General features: G+C 33.1%; 1 protein-coding gene across 6 annotated transcripts in view; it reads right to left on the minus strand.

The window, feature by feature from the left end:
• LOC127839356 (stimulator of interferon genes protein-like) overlaps positions 1 to 15,638 on the minus strand; it is a 155,095-nt gene that overhangs the window by 25,143 nt on the left and 114,314 nt on the right. For 5 of the 6 annotated variants that reach the window (XM_052367704.1, XM_052367705.1, XM_052367702.1 and 2 more), the window contains 2 exons: positions 4,134 to 4,259; positions 2,065 to 2,130 (listed from right to left, as the gene is read on the minus strand). The exons of the other annotated variant lie outside the window; for it this stretch is intronic. In XM_052367704.1, the coding sequence (XP_052223664.1) occupies positions 2,065 to 2,130; positions 4,134 to 4,259 (192 nt within the window). The remainder of the gene's footprint in view (positions 1 to 2,064; positions 2,131 to 4,133; positions 4,260 to 15,638) is intronic. 6 annotated transcript variants of the gene reach the window in all.

Here is a 15,638-nt window from a genome sequence, read left to right on the forward strand (position 1 = left end):
AATAAACCCTCTTCATAACTGTTATTCAAACTGTTCGTTCACCATTGACATGTAATTCGATTCAAAATTTTCCTGTTTGAAGCAATAATAAACATAGTGCATATTACATGCTCACATTAGTATCACTACATTAAATATTAAAGCTGTTAATCTCAAACATCGTTATCGAGATAATTGACCTATTTGAAAGATAGTTGGTAGTTAGAATTAATCAAGATAAATCAAGATCGTAATAAAACGAATAATTTATGATGGAAAAAAAAAATTATTGAAGGATAAAATAGACAAAAATATAATAATATATATTTACATTTATTATCAAAGATCAAACAAGCAATATATTAAAAAGCAATAAAGACAGTGTTGATGAAAAAATACTTTTTAAAGGTCATCTAAAGCAGACGCATAAAAAGGCGTTATTTTGAGGCAATGAGTTTATCAAACAACATGATTAAACAAGAATATGATAAGTAACACTTATTACATTGTTGATGAAACGACTAATGCAGATGAATTAAAATGCGTCCGTTTGTAGGAGTGACCAACACTCATTTATTTACGCTGAATGGGTCAAGTCCCCCCCCCCAAGGTACTACTTCCCCGTATCCCGGGTACTTTGAAGTAAACTTCACCGTACACTGATTTTCAAATGATACTTTTGGGTACCCCGGTACACTTACAGGTACCCCCTATTTCCTAATAAAACAAAATTCTTACTCAAAGTTTTTTCGTACCCAAACTTTTCGTACCCACATTTTTTTCGTACCCAATTTTTTTGGCATAATTCTTTTGTACCCAAAATTTTCGTACCCAATTTTTTTTCAAACTCAATTTTGTTTTGTACCCAACATTTTTTTAGCATAAGGTTTCTCGTACCCACATTTTTTTCGTAACCAAACTTTTCGTACCCACATTTTTTTCGTACCCAAAATTGTCGTACCACATTTTTTTCGTAGCCAAAATTTTTGTACCCACATTCTTTTTTCGTACCCAAAATTTTCGTACCCACATTTTTCACATATGGGACACATTTCTTCGTTATCAAACACGGAAATTAAGTCGGACAATAAAATTGTGAGCGTGTTTCACGTCGATCACCTCATCTATTTATAAATTATGTTTATACCACAAACAGAATTCTACAAGTATTGTTTCAGTATTTTTGTTAGGATTTGCAATAAAAGATGATATTTCTTAAATAACATATTGTTTAGTTGGATACACAATAAAAGTAAATAATAATAACGTTCAAACTGCAATGGATAACACACAGATAAGCAAGGATCTATAAATAAATATTGTATGACACACATACCTCTGTTAGGCTCCGCCCATACAGCGTTTTTCAGCGGATTGGACAAATGCGCATGCGAAGCAATTAATCGCGTAAAATAGCTTAAAAAGTGGTTGCGCAATTCAACGGATGAAAACGCTTAAAAACTGATGAAATACGTTTAAAACGCTTAATAACAGCTGAAAATCTTTGAAGCGGTTAAATCGGTTAAAAACACTTATTTTGTCGCGATTTTGTACCGATTAAACGCGGAACACAATCGGTAACGCTACTGTACCAACATCGTTCAAAACAGAAACTTTATCATCACGAACTGAACCGATCAATCTGTTCTTTGTGCCAGGAAAATGAACATAACCTGAATACACGGGGCTCATGGCTTAAACATTAATTTTTATTGGTTTATAGGTTTACGAGGGTGTCCACAATTAAGAATAAAATGTATATTACTAAATTAAAACTTTTAATTTTAATCGATATTGTTTTGGTAATATTTAAGTAAAACCATATATATATAGCGTTAAAACAAATTACTGTTACTTTCATAAGTCTATTAGATAATCATAAACATTTGTTCAACATAACATGTAAGCAACATTTGATGAGCATAATTGTCGACACTTTACGTGCTTAGTTTACTAAAGCCATACAGGCAATACTTTCTAGGTCGCGCTTAATGTTTGAAAGCATTCAGTTCTATAAATTTGAACTTCAATCGTAAAAACTATTTCAGATCTAGCTAAAATGAAAACTTTTTTGCAGATACCGACCTGGTTCGTAGACTACAAAACACTCTAAATTCGTTTGAAAACCGTCTTCAATGCACTTGTACAGATCTGTAATGGGTAATTAAAACGTTTCATTTACATATAATGATAAAAGATGACACCTGTGATAATTTTATAAACATTTATCATACTATTGACGAGAAAGAAAATAAACTAAAACAAACACAATATGTATGAGTTTTCAAATCGAGATGAATTGATTTTCAAGATAATGATTACTTAAGCATTTATATAATGGCTTAAAAGTTCCATCCACGATGATATATTTATTTATTATTTCAGATTAAATACATGAACAATATATTTCGAATACTTTTTTTGGTTAAACAATGTACTATGATGTTGTCCCCCATGGTTAATGATATGGGTTTGGAAGCATTCGATTTGTTTATAAAAGCATATATCACGCGCATTTATTTAGTTTTATGATATACATGATATACATAAATGAACAACTTAACAAAGCCGAATGTGTCTATAGAATAAATAATTCAATGTCTTAGAAAAAAAACGAGGAAGTTTTGTTAATATATGGACACGTATATGGAAGTCTCTCTTAAAACACACCACAACAGCTTAATGCTTAAAAAATGGTACATTTGCAACAAAAAGGAAAACAAAAATTGATCATTATGCTCCTGAGGCTCCCACATGCGATTTCAAATTTTACATATTTGACTGATCTAGTTATCTACTAATATTTTGTATGTGTGTGTACTTTACACATGTTTTAAAATTGGTTTAGGCACGGTCTCAAACATTAAGACTAAGTACCATGCTTTCTGTCAAACTGAGTGTGAACCTATTGAACATATATTTTGGGAATGTAACCATGTCAATATCAGCAGTTAATAACTGAATACTTTTCGGGAAGTAATCATTTTTTTCGATTTTTTAAAATATGCCTTCATTCATACTTGGACATGCACATACAAATGGACCCTTATACTTAACATGTGTTTTGATAAAAATGTTTTTTATAATTGTAAAATGAGTAAAACTAAATCCACTCTAAAAGCAGCTAAATCGTACCTAGACTTGCATAGCCATGTACTTAACGAAATTAATTATTTTAATGATCTGCGTCAAAGTGAAGAATGGGATGTATGTATGTATTGTTCTGTAAACTCTTAACGGTGTGAAGTGGGATCCCCTCGACCCTCGCACACCTTTTCACGAGGATAACAAAATGTATTGAACGGAAAAGAGTACCATGCTTTTCAGATACAAATCTAGCATGTTCATAGGTTTTGAACAGATAACACAGTTTTTGATCGCATATAACCCAATTGCAATATTTACGTAGTGTTTGTCACGATAATACAAGTTTCATGAAGATTGACTTTATTTAATTGATTCTAGAATGGTTACAATGTTTCTCAAAAATTGTATCGGGAGACCTAGATTTGATCTCACATAATCAATTTTAGATCTAGATATTGTGAAAATTCTGGCTAAAGTAGTAGTAAATTGATCTAGTATTTTTAACCCTCTTTTATCCGAACTTTGTCTAATTATAAATGTTATAAATAAACACTTTTGCCAAGATCAATAAGACTGAATCAGAAATGTTTCTTTTGCATCGGTCACAGGGTAGTTTTTCCAAGGTTTAATCGGGTAACCTTGTCGTTAATAACACTGGACTCGGATTTGAATTCGGCCAAGATATTGTCAAGATAATGATTCCGGGAAATTTAGATAAAGTTAAAGCCACAGCTGTGGCCTTTTTAGTGGTAATAAGGCCAATTTTGAAAGCGCATTAGGCAAGACAAACGACGACAGATATAGACGGACCACTTTAGGTTATCCTTAGCTGATTTGTGTGCATAGCTCGTTCACGCCTGGTTAAAAGAGAACCGCCAATTTAAACATATTTGTTAAACTATCGTGACGTACACAACATTACCACATAATAAATTTCCGATTAATACTACAATAAAGCTCAAACAATGTCATCCATTTTTCATATCAGATCAATGCCATATGTGTGGATTTTCAGGGTCAAGTTAAAGTGAAGACAAACTTGATTAAGCGTTAAATTTACCACTTACCATTATACGCCTTTTTAATGAATTTCCACTCTTCGTCCGTACATGTGTCTTTCATCACAAGACGTACATTAACTTGTATATGATTCGCATCGTCGTAGTATGAACAAAGGTCTTCGATTCGGGGTTCTGAAACGATGACACTGAGATGAAACATGTGTTTATATGTATAACCATTTGGTTCTACGTTTTTGTAATGTTTTAATAACCATTGGAATTTGATGTTGGTATTTAAATCCTTCATATGATTTATCCAGGTAATGCATGTGGGACATTTGTTACTATGGGGGTATAACCGTGAAATAATATTCTCTTGGCCTAGTATTTGGAAGAATTTTTCTCGAATTTAAACTCGGTCTAGATATTTAAGGTTAGATAAAAATAAATATATTCTCTATAGTGGTAACCAGCTTAAAGTGGAGGACGCACAACGCACACCGGACAACGAATTGCTGCGGATGTCAGACATAGGATGATCACAAAACACACATTGAGTTCTTAGGAGCTTACAATACACAGAGCCATGGCGTCCATGTTTGTTCTACGGAACAGAACAATTTTCGAACAGGGTCGTTACATTATTTAGACAAAGCGTCTGATTTCCGTTCCACAATAATTGTGCAAAAGCTTAGACTTTTAGCGTGTTCACAAGCTCCATTTTGTTATTCTATCTTGTAGCCTTGTTGTTGACCACCAGTGTTCAATTTTCGACCACAACAGAGATAACATGGGACAAAAAGGTTCCGATAAGGTTTCATAAATATTGGGCAACACATGAGGTCCAAAGATTGTCATTTGCTACATGTTTACGACGGACGGAAGACGAAAGACCGCAAAAGGTGATCACAAAAGCGTACCATGATAACGTTGTGCTCAGTTGAGCTAAAACTGTGTCTCGGTTTACAAACATAGATACGAACAGTGAAAATAACATAATTTTCAATGACTCACCGGTCAATAATGTACAAAGAGTATAGTTCATTTTTGTTTGTATGGCTTATTGAGTAGATTAAAAGTAAATTTAACACAGAGATACAATGAACACGTACTTTTTAAACGAATACTTATGGAAAAGCATAAATATGTCCCAATACACATTTTTGTTCACACCTTCATGTATTAAATGCTTGCTGGAAAAAAATTCACACACAGCTACAGGTAAAATTTGAGCGTATTGGAATGTATACCTGTGGGTAACTGTGTTAGAATTGATCGAAATGTTGTATAACTTGTAAAGTTTATTTTTGTTTTTTGATAATAAATGACCACACACCAACATTATACCCCCCCCCCCCTTCCATCGCCCCACCCCCACCAAAAAAGACTTATTCTGGAAACATGGTAAAAAAAACAAATATTTATTTATTTTATTTTTGAAGGATCATCCAACCATCCCACCCAAGCTATTGATATCAAACTTGAAATAAAATCTAAGGTTATTTTATGCCATTACAAATGTTCAATACATAATTGAAAATATACCTGAACTCAGAATCGTCTATAAAATAAAATTTCTTTTAAACATAAGCGATCAATATGTTTCAATTATGGTCCTCTTTTACTTAGAATATGACTATTTTACCTTGACCTTATTGAACATGAACCTGTCCTTGACTCTCAAGGTCAAATTAATAAATTTTGCTTAAATTGCCATAACTTGTTTTATTTATGATCAGATTTTATTCATACATGTACTTTGACAAAACAACACTTACCTGACATACTACAATGGACTCCACCCAAACCATCCCCCACGCTCCACCCCAGAATGCCCCCTCCCCCAAAAAAAATATTATATAATTATTTGTTTTTTAAAAGATCAACTTATAAATGACCACGCACCTTCATTATACCCCCTCTCCATCCCTCAATACCCCCCCCCAAAAAAAAATAATATAATAAATATTTTATTTTAAACATGGTAAATTTTTTTTTATTTATTTTATTTTTTTAGGACCGTCCAACCATCCCACCAAAGCTATTGCTATCAAACTTAAAATAAAATCTTATTAGTGTGTTTTATGTCTTTACAAATGCTCAATAGATTGTGGAAAATATACCTGAACTCAAAATCGTCTATAAAGTACAACTTTAATCGTCTATAAAGTACAACTTCTTTCAAACATAAGCGATCAATATGTTTCAATTATGGTCCTCTTCCATTTAGAAAATGACTAAATTACCTTGACCATATTGGACATGTTGTAGGCATTCCACAGAAAAATACTTATTTAATGGATGAAATGTATATAAAGTTCTGCATGGACACTTCTGATCATGGCTGTGTCAAGGCAGGAACATCTTTCAAATGAGTGGAGTCTGAAGGAATGGGTTCGCATCCAAATAGGTCACAGTATTACGATTTTGACTTCAATTTGTATACTTTTTGTCAGTAATTTCATCCATATGCAGTTGTTCATTTCTTAAATTAGCTAACAAAGCAAATTGTGTTAATAAATTGTTATATTTAGAAAAAAGGTCAATTCAACCAAAAATTGAGATAATATCTGATATTTGCGAATCAAATTATCAATTGTGAAAATTAATTATTTGTTGGGTTCATTGTTATAAAATAGAATGAGATGATTAAAAACCAATCTGTTAGATAATTATTTCAACTAAGCAGTCTTTTTTCACACAGAAAAAAAATTATTATTCTTAACTTATGCTTCTAAACTTTTAAAAATAACACTATCCAATATGTACTGATGTTAGGAAAAAAATATATTTTACCATTTAGAACATGACCCAATAATGGCTATAAAACCAGCTGAAAAAAGCTCTGAATGTTATTTATATAAAAAATACTATTTGCTTTGCACATGAGTTCGTGGATAATGTATGTTCTAATATGCTTTACAATGTTTAGAAGCTCATATAGCATGCATTTATTACAAATTTTTCTCTGGGGCGATTGCCATCTTTTATAATTGAGAACAGATACCCAAAAGCTATACATTCCCAGCTGTTAGCAGAGTGGGCTGCTCCCAGTGCAGCAGATTGGAATGCACAGTGTTCATCAGTGATATCTATTTAGCCCAAGTTATTCTAGTATGAAGTATAACAGAAAGCATAACTGAATTAAGGGAAGATTAATAAAGGATAGTGGTTTTCACCTAATATTTACCATTTTGTTTAGTAAGAACATGCTGGTTTTCAACTTGCTACATTGTGATTTAAAAATTGGAATATGCCTTATTCAAATGGATGATTACCAGATTGCCAAATTTCACATTGCCGATTAAAAGAACAAGAGGGTCAATATGGCCCTAGTTCGCTCACCTTTTTTACAAGGCATTATTCATTGCTTAGTTGAAAATTCCGTACACTAAACCATATTAGACTTGTTCTCTGTTGTTTACTTTTGCAGTGTGAACATATGATTAATTCTGATTGAGTACTGTCCATTTGCATTGGTTTTTTGCATGCAAACATTTAAAAGTTATTCTAATTCTACATGTGTTTACAAGGTTTTTGTAAGATTTGTCCTCGTGACCAAGATTTTTACCCCTCATGACCCAATGTCAAACTTTGCCTAGATATCATCAAGAAAACCATCCTGGTCAAGTATCATCATTATTGGACCAAAACTATGGCTTCTAGTCTGGTTACAAGGTTTTTGTAAGATTAGACCCCATGACCTAGATTTTGCCCCCACATTACCAAACGTCAAACTTGACTTAGATATTGCCAAGACAAACATCCTGCTCAAGTTTTATCATTTTTGAACCAAAACTCTGGCGTGTGGAGTGTTTACGAGGTTTTTGTAAGATTTGACCTGGTGACCTATATTTTGACCCCTCATGACCAAACATCAAACTTTGCTTACAGAAATAAATATTATGACCAAGATTCATAAAATCTGAAACAAAAGTGTGACCTTTAGAGTGTTAACAAGGATTTTGTATATTATCATGAAATTTTGACAATATAAGGGCAATAATTCTGGCATTTATTATGCGATTTTGCTCATTATCAAACTTGACTGAGATCTTGTGGCCATATAGCTTCTCAGCAACTTTGATAAAGAATGCTTTAGAAATATGAATGCTAGAGTGTTTACAAACCAAATGTGGACGGACGGAAGACGGACAAAGACAGATCCTAAAACCTAACCTGAGCAATCAGGTGAGCTAAAAAGTATGTGTTTTCTTCACCGATCTGAGCCATTTTCCAACTTGTCCGAGATATAAACAAGAGCACCGCATAACGGGTACCACGCTCGGCTGCGAAAGCTTTTCAGAATTTTTTTTTAGAGGTCACAGTGACCTTGACCTTTGACCTAGTGACCCAAAATGGGTGTGGCGTGTAGAACTCATCAAGTTGCATCTAAATATGAGGTTTCAAAGTTGTATGTGGAAGCACTTTTGATTTTGTCCAAGATATCATTGAAACAAATCTTCTGACCAAGTTTCATGATGAGGGACAATAAGCCGGAACCATTTTTTAACTTGTCCAAGATATCATTGGGACAAATCTTCTTACCAAATTTCATGAAGATTTGACAATTAATGTGGTCTCTAAAGGGTTAACAAGGCAAGTGTTGACGCCGCAAAACACACACCGCACGACAGACAAAAGACGATCACAAAAGTTCACCATTAGCACATTGTGCTCAGGTGAGCTTAAAAGCAAAACGATAATTACTAGAAATGTGTTCCCACAAAAAAATGGTCCTGGACAACTTCCTTACCATAAACATACACAGTAGTGTGTCCTGCTTTATTAACACATACTTAATAAATATGTTTTGACATTCATTGCTTTGATCTGAATGTAAACAGAGAATTCCAGGTCTCTTGTGTGCGTATTGACAATATATGGCTTTGGAACATCACTTCGTTCAGTATGTTAACTCTCAACCCTGGTAGGCACAGTGATTTCAACGTAAAAGTCTCCTACGTCAGCTGAGTCGGGTTCTGTTGTTGACGATGAGGAGATGCTTTGTTTTCATACAATGCGGTGTTGAGAGAATTATCATCCTAAGTTCTCAGTTGAGTTATGGAGTCATCCTCATCGAGCATGAAGTACATGTCGAGATCGCTTGTGCTTTTTTTGCACCCCATAACTCAGTCGCTCCCTCCTGGGCATGGCAAAACTAAAAATACAAATGAGCATATCAGATGAAAACCATATCATATGATATGCATTATTTTATAAATTTTGATAACAATTATAAAGGCCTCATGGAATTTATAAAAAGGGCATATAAGCATGCATTTTATAATGTTTCATAAGTTAATTATTTTCTTTTTTTAACAACATTTTAACCCGATTACATTCAGGCTTTTCAATTGACTTGTAACTGCAATGTTTGATTGTAACAATGCCAATTTCTCCATAAGATATAACAGACTTCTGCAGTTTACGTCCACATCAACCAGTTACCTTTAAAATATGATTTACTTGTGTTACATGAATGTTTCATTGTAACTTAAAAACACTTCCGTAATACAGAATTCCTTTTCTTGTAATAGGATGAGCTTTTATTTTAGCTCGGCTGTTTTTTTAGGAGAAAACCCGAGGTATTGTCATAGCCAGCTAGTCGTGTCGTGTCCCAAACCTTTTCATTTTGTTAACCTTTTAAACATTGGCTCTAAACTCAAAGTGCTTCCACCTACAACTTTGAAACTTCAAATGTAGATGCACCTTGATGAGTTCTACACATAACACCCATTTTTAGGTCACTAGGTCAAAGGTCAAGGTCACTGTTACCTCTAATATAAAACTTTAACATAAGCCTTAACAATGGCTCCGAAATCAAAATGCTTCCACCACAATTTTGAAACTTCATATGTAGATGCACCTTGATGAGTTCTACACGCATCGCCCATTTTTGTGTCACTAGGTCAAATGTCAAGGTCATTGTTACCTCTAAGATAAAACTTTGACATAGGCTCTATAATCAAGGTGATTCCAAATACAACTTTGAAACTTCGTATGTAGATGCACCTTGGTGATTTCTCCACGCCACACCCAGTTTTGGTCACTAGGTCAAAGGTGAAGGTCGTTGTGACCTAAAGAAATCTAACACACTTTCATTTATCGAAAACTGCACCCGCAGCCGAGCGTTTGCACCCTTTATGCGGTGCTCTTTTTATTAATTCATTGTCATATTTAAGCAAATGAACACCGCAAGACAATAAACATTACCTGGTAATAAGACAAACAAGAGATGTGTTCGTCAGAAACACAACCCCCCTACTTCGCCGCTTTGAAATAAAATTTCTATTTATCATTTAGGAGGTATAGATATCATCTTCCTTTATAGCGTATTACTTCCCTCGGATTTTGTCCAATCCAACAAGGGGGGAGGGTCTGTAGACAGCCAAATTGACCAAGTCAGACATGACTGACAACCAAGGCCTGTTTTTTATCAAAGAGATCACAGCCAGAGTTCATAATGTACATATAGACATAAGTCCAGAGGTATTTAATGAACCTACTATTCACAAATTGATACGGTAAAGAAATGATGATTATATCATTTAAAAAAAAACTTTGACAAGTCATTTAGTAGAGGAAATATAAATAATCCAAATAATAAATATGTACAGTAACTGTGAAAAGAAGTTAAATTCTTGGTAAGGAAATATATAATATGATTTTTATAATTATATAAATTACTTCCTTTGCAAAATAACTGTCTCTAACAAATCTCTATTTTTGTACGCAATAATTAAAAGCCACTGTCTATTTTTAGTAGCAGATAATTAAAAACCACTACCGTGATTGTAGATTCACAACTCAATGTGCAGCTCCATGAGATACACATGTATGCCAAATATCAAGTTGCTATCTTCAAAAGTAAAAAAGTTATGGCCAACGATATAGTTGTGTTTTTTCGGACGGACGGACAGACTGACATACACACATACTGACATACTGACTGACGGACGGTTCAACTGCTATATGCTACCCTACCGGGGGCATTAAAATGTGTCTTATTACCAGGTGTTGTGTGGTTTTAAATACTACCTGAGTTAAGACATCTTATTAAATTACCTTCCTATATAATAAAGTTATCAACAAGACTATTGCCAAGCAATAAAAGTCCCCTACCGGCTCCACCATTGTCAGAAATTCCACCATTGTCAGAATATTTTTTATTTGTTGCCATAGCAACCATATTGTTTAACGTAGGAACAAAATGAAATGCCGTGCATAATGTCCATATTGCCATCTATCCATGTTCCAGATTTGATGAAAAAATATGAAGAACTATTAAGTTATCGCAGGATCCAGAAAACCACCATTTTCAGCAGTATTTCTAGTCTATTTGTTGCCATAGCAACCAGATTTTTGACGTAGGAACAAAATGAAATGCCTTGCATAATGTCCATATTGCCATCTATCCATGTTCCAGGTTTCATAAAAAAATATGAAGAACTATTAAGTTATCGCAGGATCCAGAAAACCACCATTTTCACCAGTATTTCTAGTCTATTTGTTGCCATAGCAACCAGAATTTTTGACGTAGGAACAAAATGAAATGACGTGCATAATGTCCATATTTCCATCTATATGTGTTCCAAGTTTCATGAGGAAATATTAACAACTTTTAAAGTTATCGCAAGGTCCAGAAAAAAACCATTTCCAGCAGTATTTTTAGTCTATTTATTGCCATAGCAACCAGAATTTAAGACGTAGGAACAAAATGAAATGACGTGCATAATGTCTATATTGACCTTCTATCTATGTTCTAAGTTTCATGAAAAAATATGAAGAACTTTTAAAGTTATCGCAGGATCAAGAAAAGTGTGACGGACGGACGGACGAACAGACAGACAGTCAGACAGACGGAGCACAAACCATATGTCCCCCCCCCCCGGTGAAACCGGTAGAGGACTAATAAGCACCTGTTTTACATTAAATTCTTAGATTTAATATTCATTGATCACCGGATTAAAATTAAATTATTACATTCTTATATTAAATATTAAATGACTCTTATTTTAAAACTAAATTTATAAATTAAATTATATATTAAATGATCAATTAATTAAAACCTTTCTTAACTTATAAAACTGAGGCACTTTTTTATTACGCACTTTCTTCAAAGGTTTTAACTACCAAAAAATAAACAAATTATTCTTTATACTTATTTACACAAAGTAAGATTGCGAATGAGAATAAAGTCAAATTATAAATGTTGATTATAAAAAGTTGATTTAATTGGGGAGGGCTTATCTCTTATCTTTTACCATACTGTGTCTGCCATAATCAATTTGAGATATATCCACTGATAAGGCACATGTCAACACCCATATATATGTAACCATAAACTAGATGTCAAAATTGGCATTTCTGTATGGAATATTACACAACATTAGTAACAGGTCAATTTGACATATTTCTTGGGTGCTTTTATGGATGTTCGGGAAAGTTAAAAAAGGAGAACAGGAATCCTTCCTTGTGTGCACTTAAATTATATCCAGATACTGAGATATGCTAAGTTGTTCATTGTTTAAGATAGCAATACTTTTGAGGCATTTAACCAGTATCGTATTATACTTAAAATTACTTTACTTTAATTAACATGCACAGGTTGAATTTGATCATTAACTCCATTGAAATACTAGCCATAATCCTTGTCAACTGTAATCTCCCGTAATCTCACTCCTTCTATTGCCAGCCTGATTTCATTTCTGTGTAACAAATTTCATAAAGCAAATGTAGGCAACGTACAATAAAATCCGCACTTTAGATGAAACAAGTTATGATGATTCTGCGCACCATTTGAATAGCTTTAATCACTCAAAATATGGAAGTCAAAATGGCTGATAGAAAGTATGTGAACAATGGGGTAAATTGAAACTTGTATAATTTGATTGATTTAAGGAACATCATTATGACAATATGAAAAACCATAAAACTCAATTAGCACTTTAAAATAATACTATTTATGATATCATCCATGAAATATGTTTTCAGTTTTAGTCGCTACAACAATGAGGAGTTTGATGGAAAACAAAATTAGCTTAAACCATGCACTTAGAAAATTGGGTTTCTAAAGCTCGATTGGTCATCGTCGGTTCGGGTACAACTAACATGTACTCCGGGTACTCTTAAGTATACTTACATGTACCCCGGGTACGGTAAATATGCTAAAACTTACCCGGCAATTTTAACGCTAAAGCGATCGTTGTCGGCTATTTTTCTTTAAATTATGTTCACATTTATGTCACTGTTCTGTTAAATGGCCTCTATATTATCGAAACTCATACTCAAACGCATGTTGATGCACGTTATTTTAAAGAGAAATTCGTTTAAGATAAAAAATATCGTTTACAGTAATCGGTAGCGCGTTTTGCGACAGCAGATTTTGGGCGGAAATACAACTCGGGTACAGTTTAATATTGACAGTGGACGTTTATGTGTATTTACCGTACCCGGGTTACTTGTAAGTATACTTAAGGGTACCTGGGGTACATGTGAGTAGTACCCGAGCCGACAATGACCAATAAAGCGTTACTAAAATCTGGTTTAATTTTCTTATGCAAAAGAATATCACTATGAAAATGTTGGACTAAATAAAGTGCACTCAGCACTTCATAAAAATGTATGTTATTATATGATGCAATGCATCCTTCTTTAGCTATAGTCACTCAAAATATGCAAGGTTTTTGCGGAAAATCAAAACAGCTGAATGCAAATATCTGAAATACAAGATAAATTAAAACTTGCATACTGTTTTCAGTTTTAATCACTACAACTATGAAGAGTTTGAATGGACGCTTTTTCTGCTTAAAACATGCACCTGCAAAATGGGGTTTATAAAATCTGGTGTAATTTTCACTAGCAAAGGAATATTACTATAAAACTGTTGGGCTAAATAAAGTACAATCAGCACTTTATTAAAAAAATCAGTTATTATATTATGTAATGCACCCTATTTTAGCTTTGGTCACTTAAAATATGCAAGTTTTTTGCGGAAAATCAAAACAGCTGAATGCAAATAACTGAAATACAGGATAAATTAAAACTTGTATAATTTCATTATTTAAAGGAATTTCAAAAAATAAATATGGGCAGCCATACAACTTAATCGGCACTCAATGATACCATATGTGCTGTGATCCATAGTTTATATTTGAAGTTTAAGTCGTTATGGCCCTTTTCTTGTTAAAAATATACTTTGAAGTTTTTTGTTTACATTTTGACTTCACAACTTTGTATGTTTAATATCACTGTACTTCAGTCATCTGATGCCTTACACGAAATTTAGCTGGTTAAGCCGCTGTCTGGGATCATTTCCTATTATTTACCTTAGACATTGGAATGCCGTGCTGCTGGGGTAGCTGAAATTTCACCTATGTATACTTACTTATTTTTTTCATTAATTTTTATAATTAGTTTTTATCAAATGTCTTGTTTGTCTTTTCTCAAAAGTGGTGTATTGAATAAGTTTGTATTATCATAGCACATGCATATAATTTAAAATATTTGCTGCTATTAAAATAGATCAACTTTGCCAATGTCACTTCAATATCGCACAAAAACTTATGTTAGGCAAATGATCTTCAACACAATTAAGATAATCTTGTCTTTTCATCTTATTATGACATTAAAAATGTACAATTAAAACCTCCAACTGTTAAGCATGTGCTAATTATAGCACTTAACAAAACCTGCATATTAAATTGTCTCTGGAGATAATCTGTCTACTGGGATATGTGATGTCCCCCAATAGCTTATCTTATCAGTTTATTTATAAACTGCAGTGTGGTAGCTCTTATAATGAATTGAAGCAAAATGTCAATGTCACAAAACAATGTTACCCTCAGTGGCAACTGGGCAGACATGTGGTCAATTACTCGAAAAGGTAATCAATTAAATTAATGATTTTAACTTCTTTTTCAAAAATGATAAATGGTCTTTGTTCATTTATCAATTATTAATTGGTAATCTCAACCAAAGTGAATAAATTGATTATTAGTGGATTAATTCATGCATTTTATAATTTATAATATTTGGGCTTCTAGACCCCTTATCAACCAGTGTTTATCTAAAAAAATATATCCTATTCTTATCCTATTTATTTGCACAAAAAAGATGTAGTCTACCGATCAAATTTTCATGGTTATTTCATAGTACGGTCACTCATTCGACTTCTATCAGAATGGATAAAATGTCTCTCCACTGGTGAAGAAGTTGCACGAATTACTTTTTCACAAAGTACCTTCTATACATGATTTAACATGGTTCACTAAAATTCTCATTAAATCAATTATTAGACTAATTACTAAACTGTTCCCACACCTAGCTCCAACACTTATTTTTTGCATACTTGGGTAAATGCAGATCATCAATGCAATAGACTGTATTCGGAACTCCACTAATCGTAAGTTAAAATCAACATTTTACCGTTATGACCCTAGTTTCACATGAATATTCTGGTACTTACAAAAGATTTCAGGTCATTTTAGTTTGAATTACAATACGCAATTCCGTGGATCTAGGTCAATTTTATTTGTACCTAATGTAAATTAGCGGAAAAAACAGTTG

This window comes from Dreissena polymorpha, chromosome 7, assembly GCF_020536995.1.
Source record: "Dreissena polymorpha isolate Duluth1 chromosome 7, UMN_Dpol_1.0, whole genome shotgun sequence".
NCBI lineage: Eukaryota > Metazoa > Mollusca > Bivalvia > Myida > Dreissenidae > Dreissena > Dreissena polymorpha.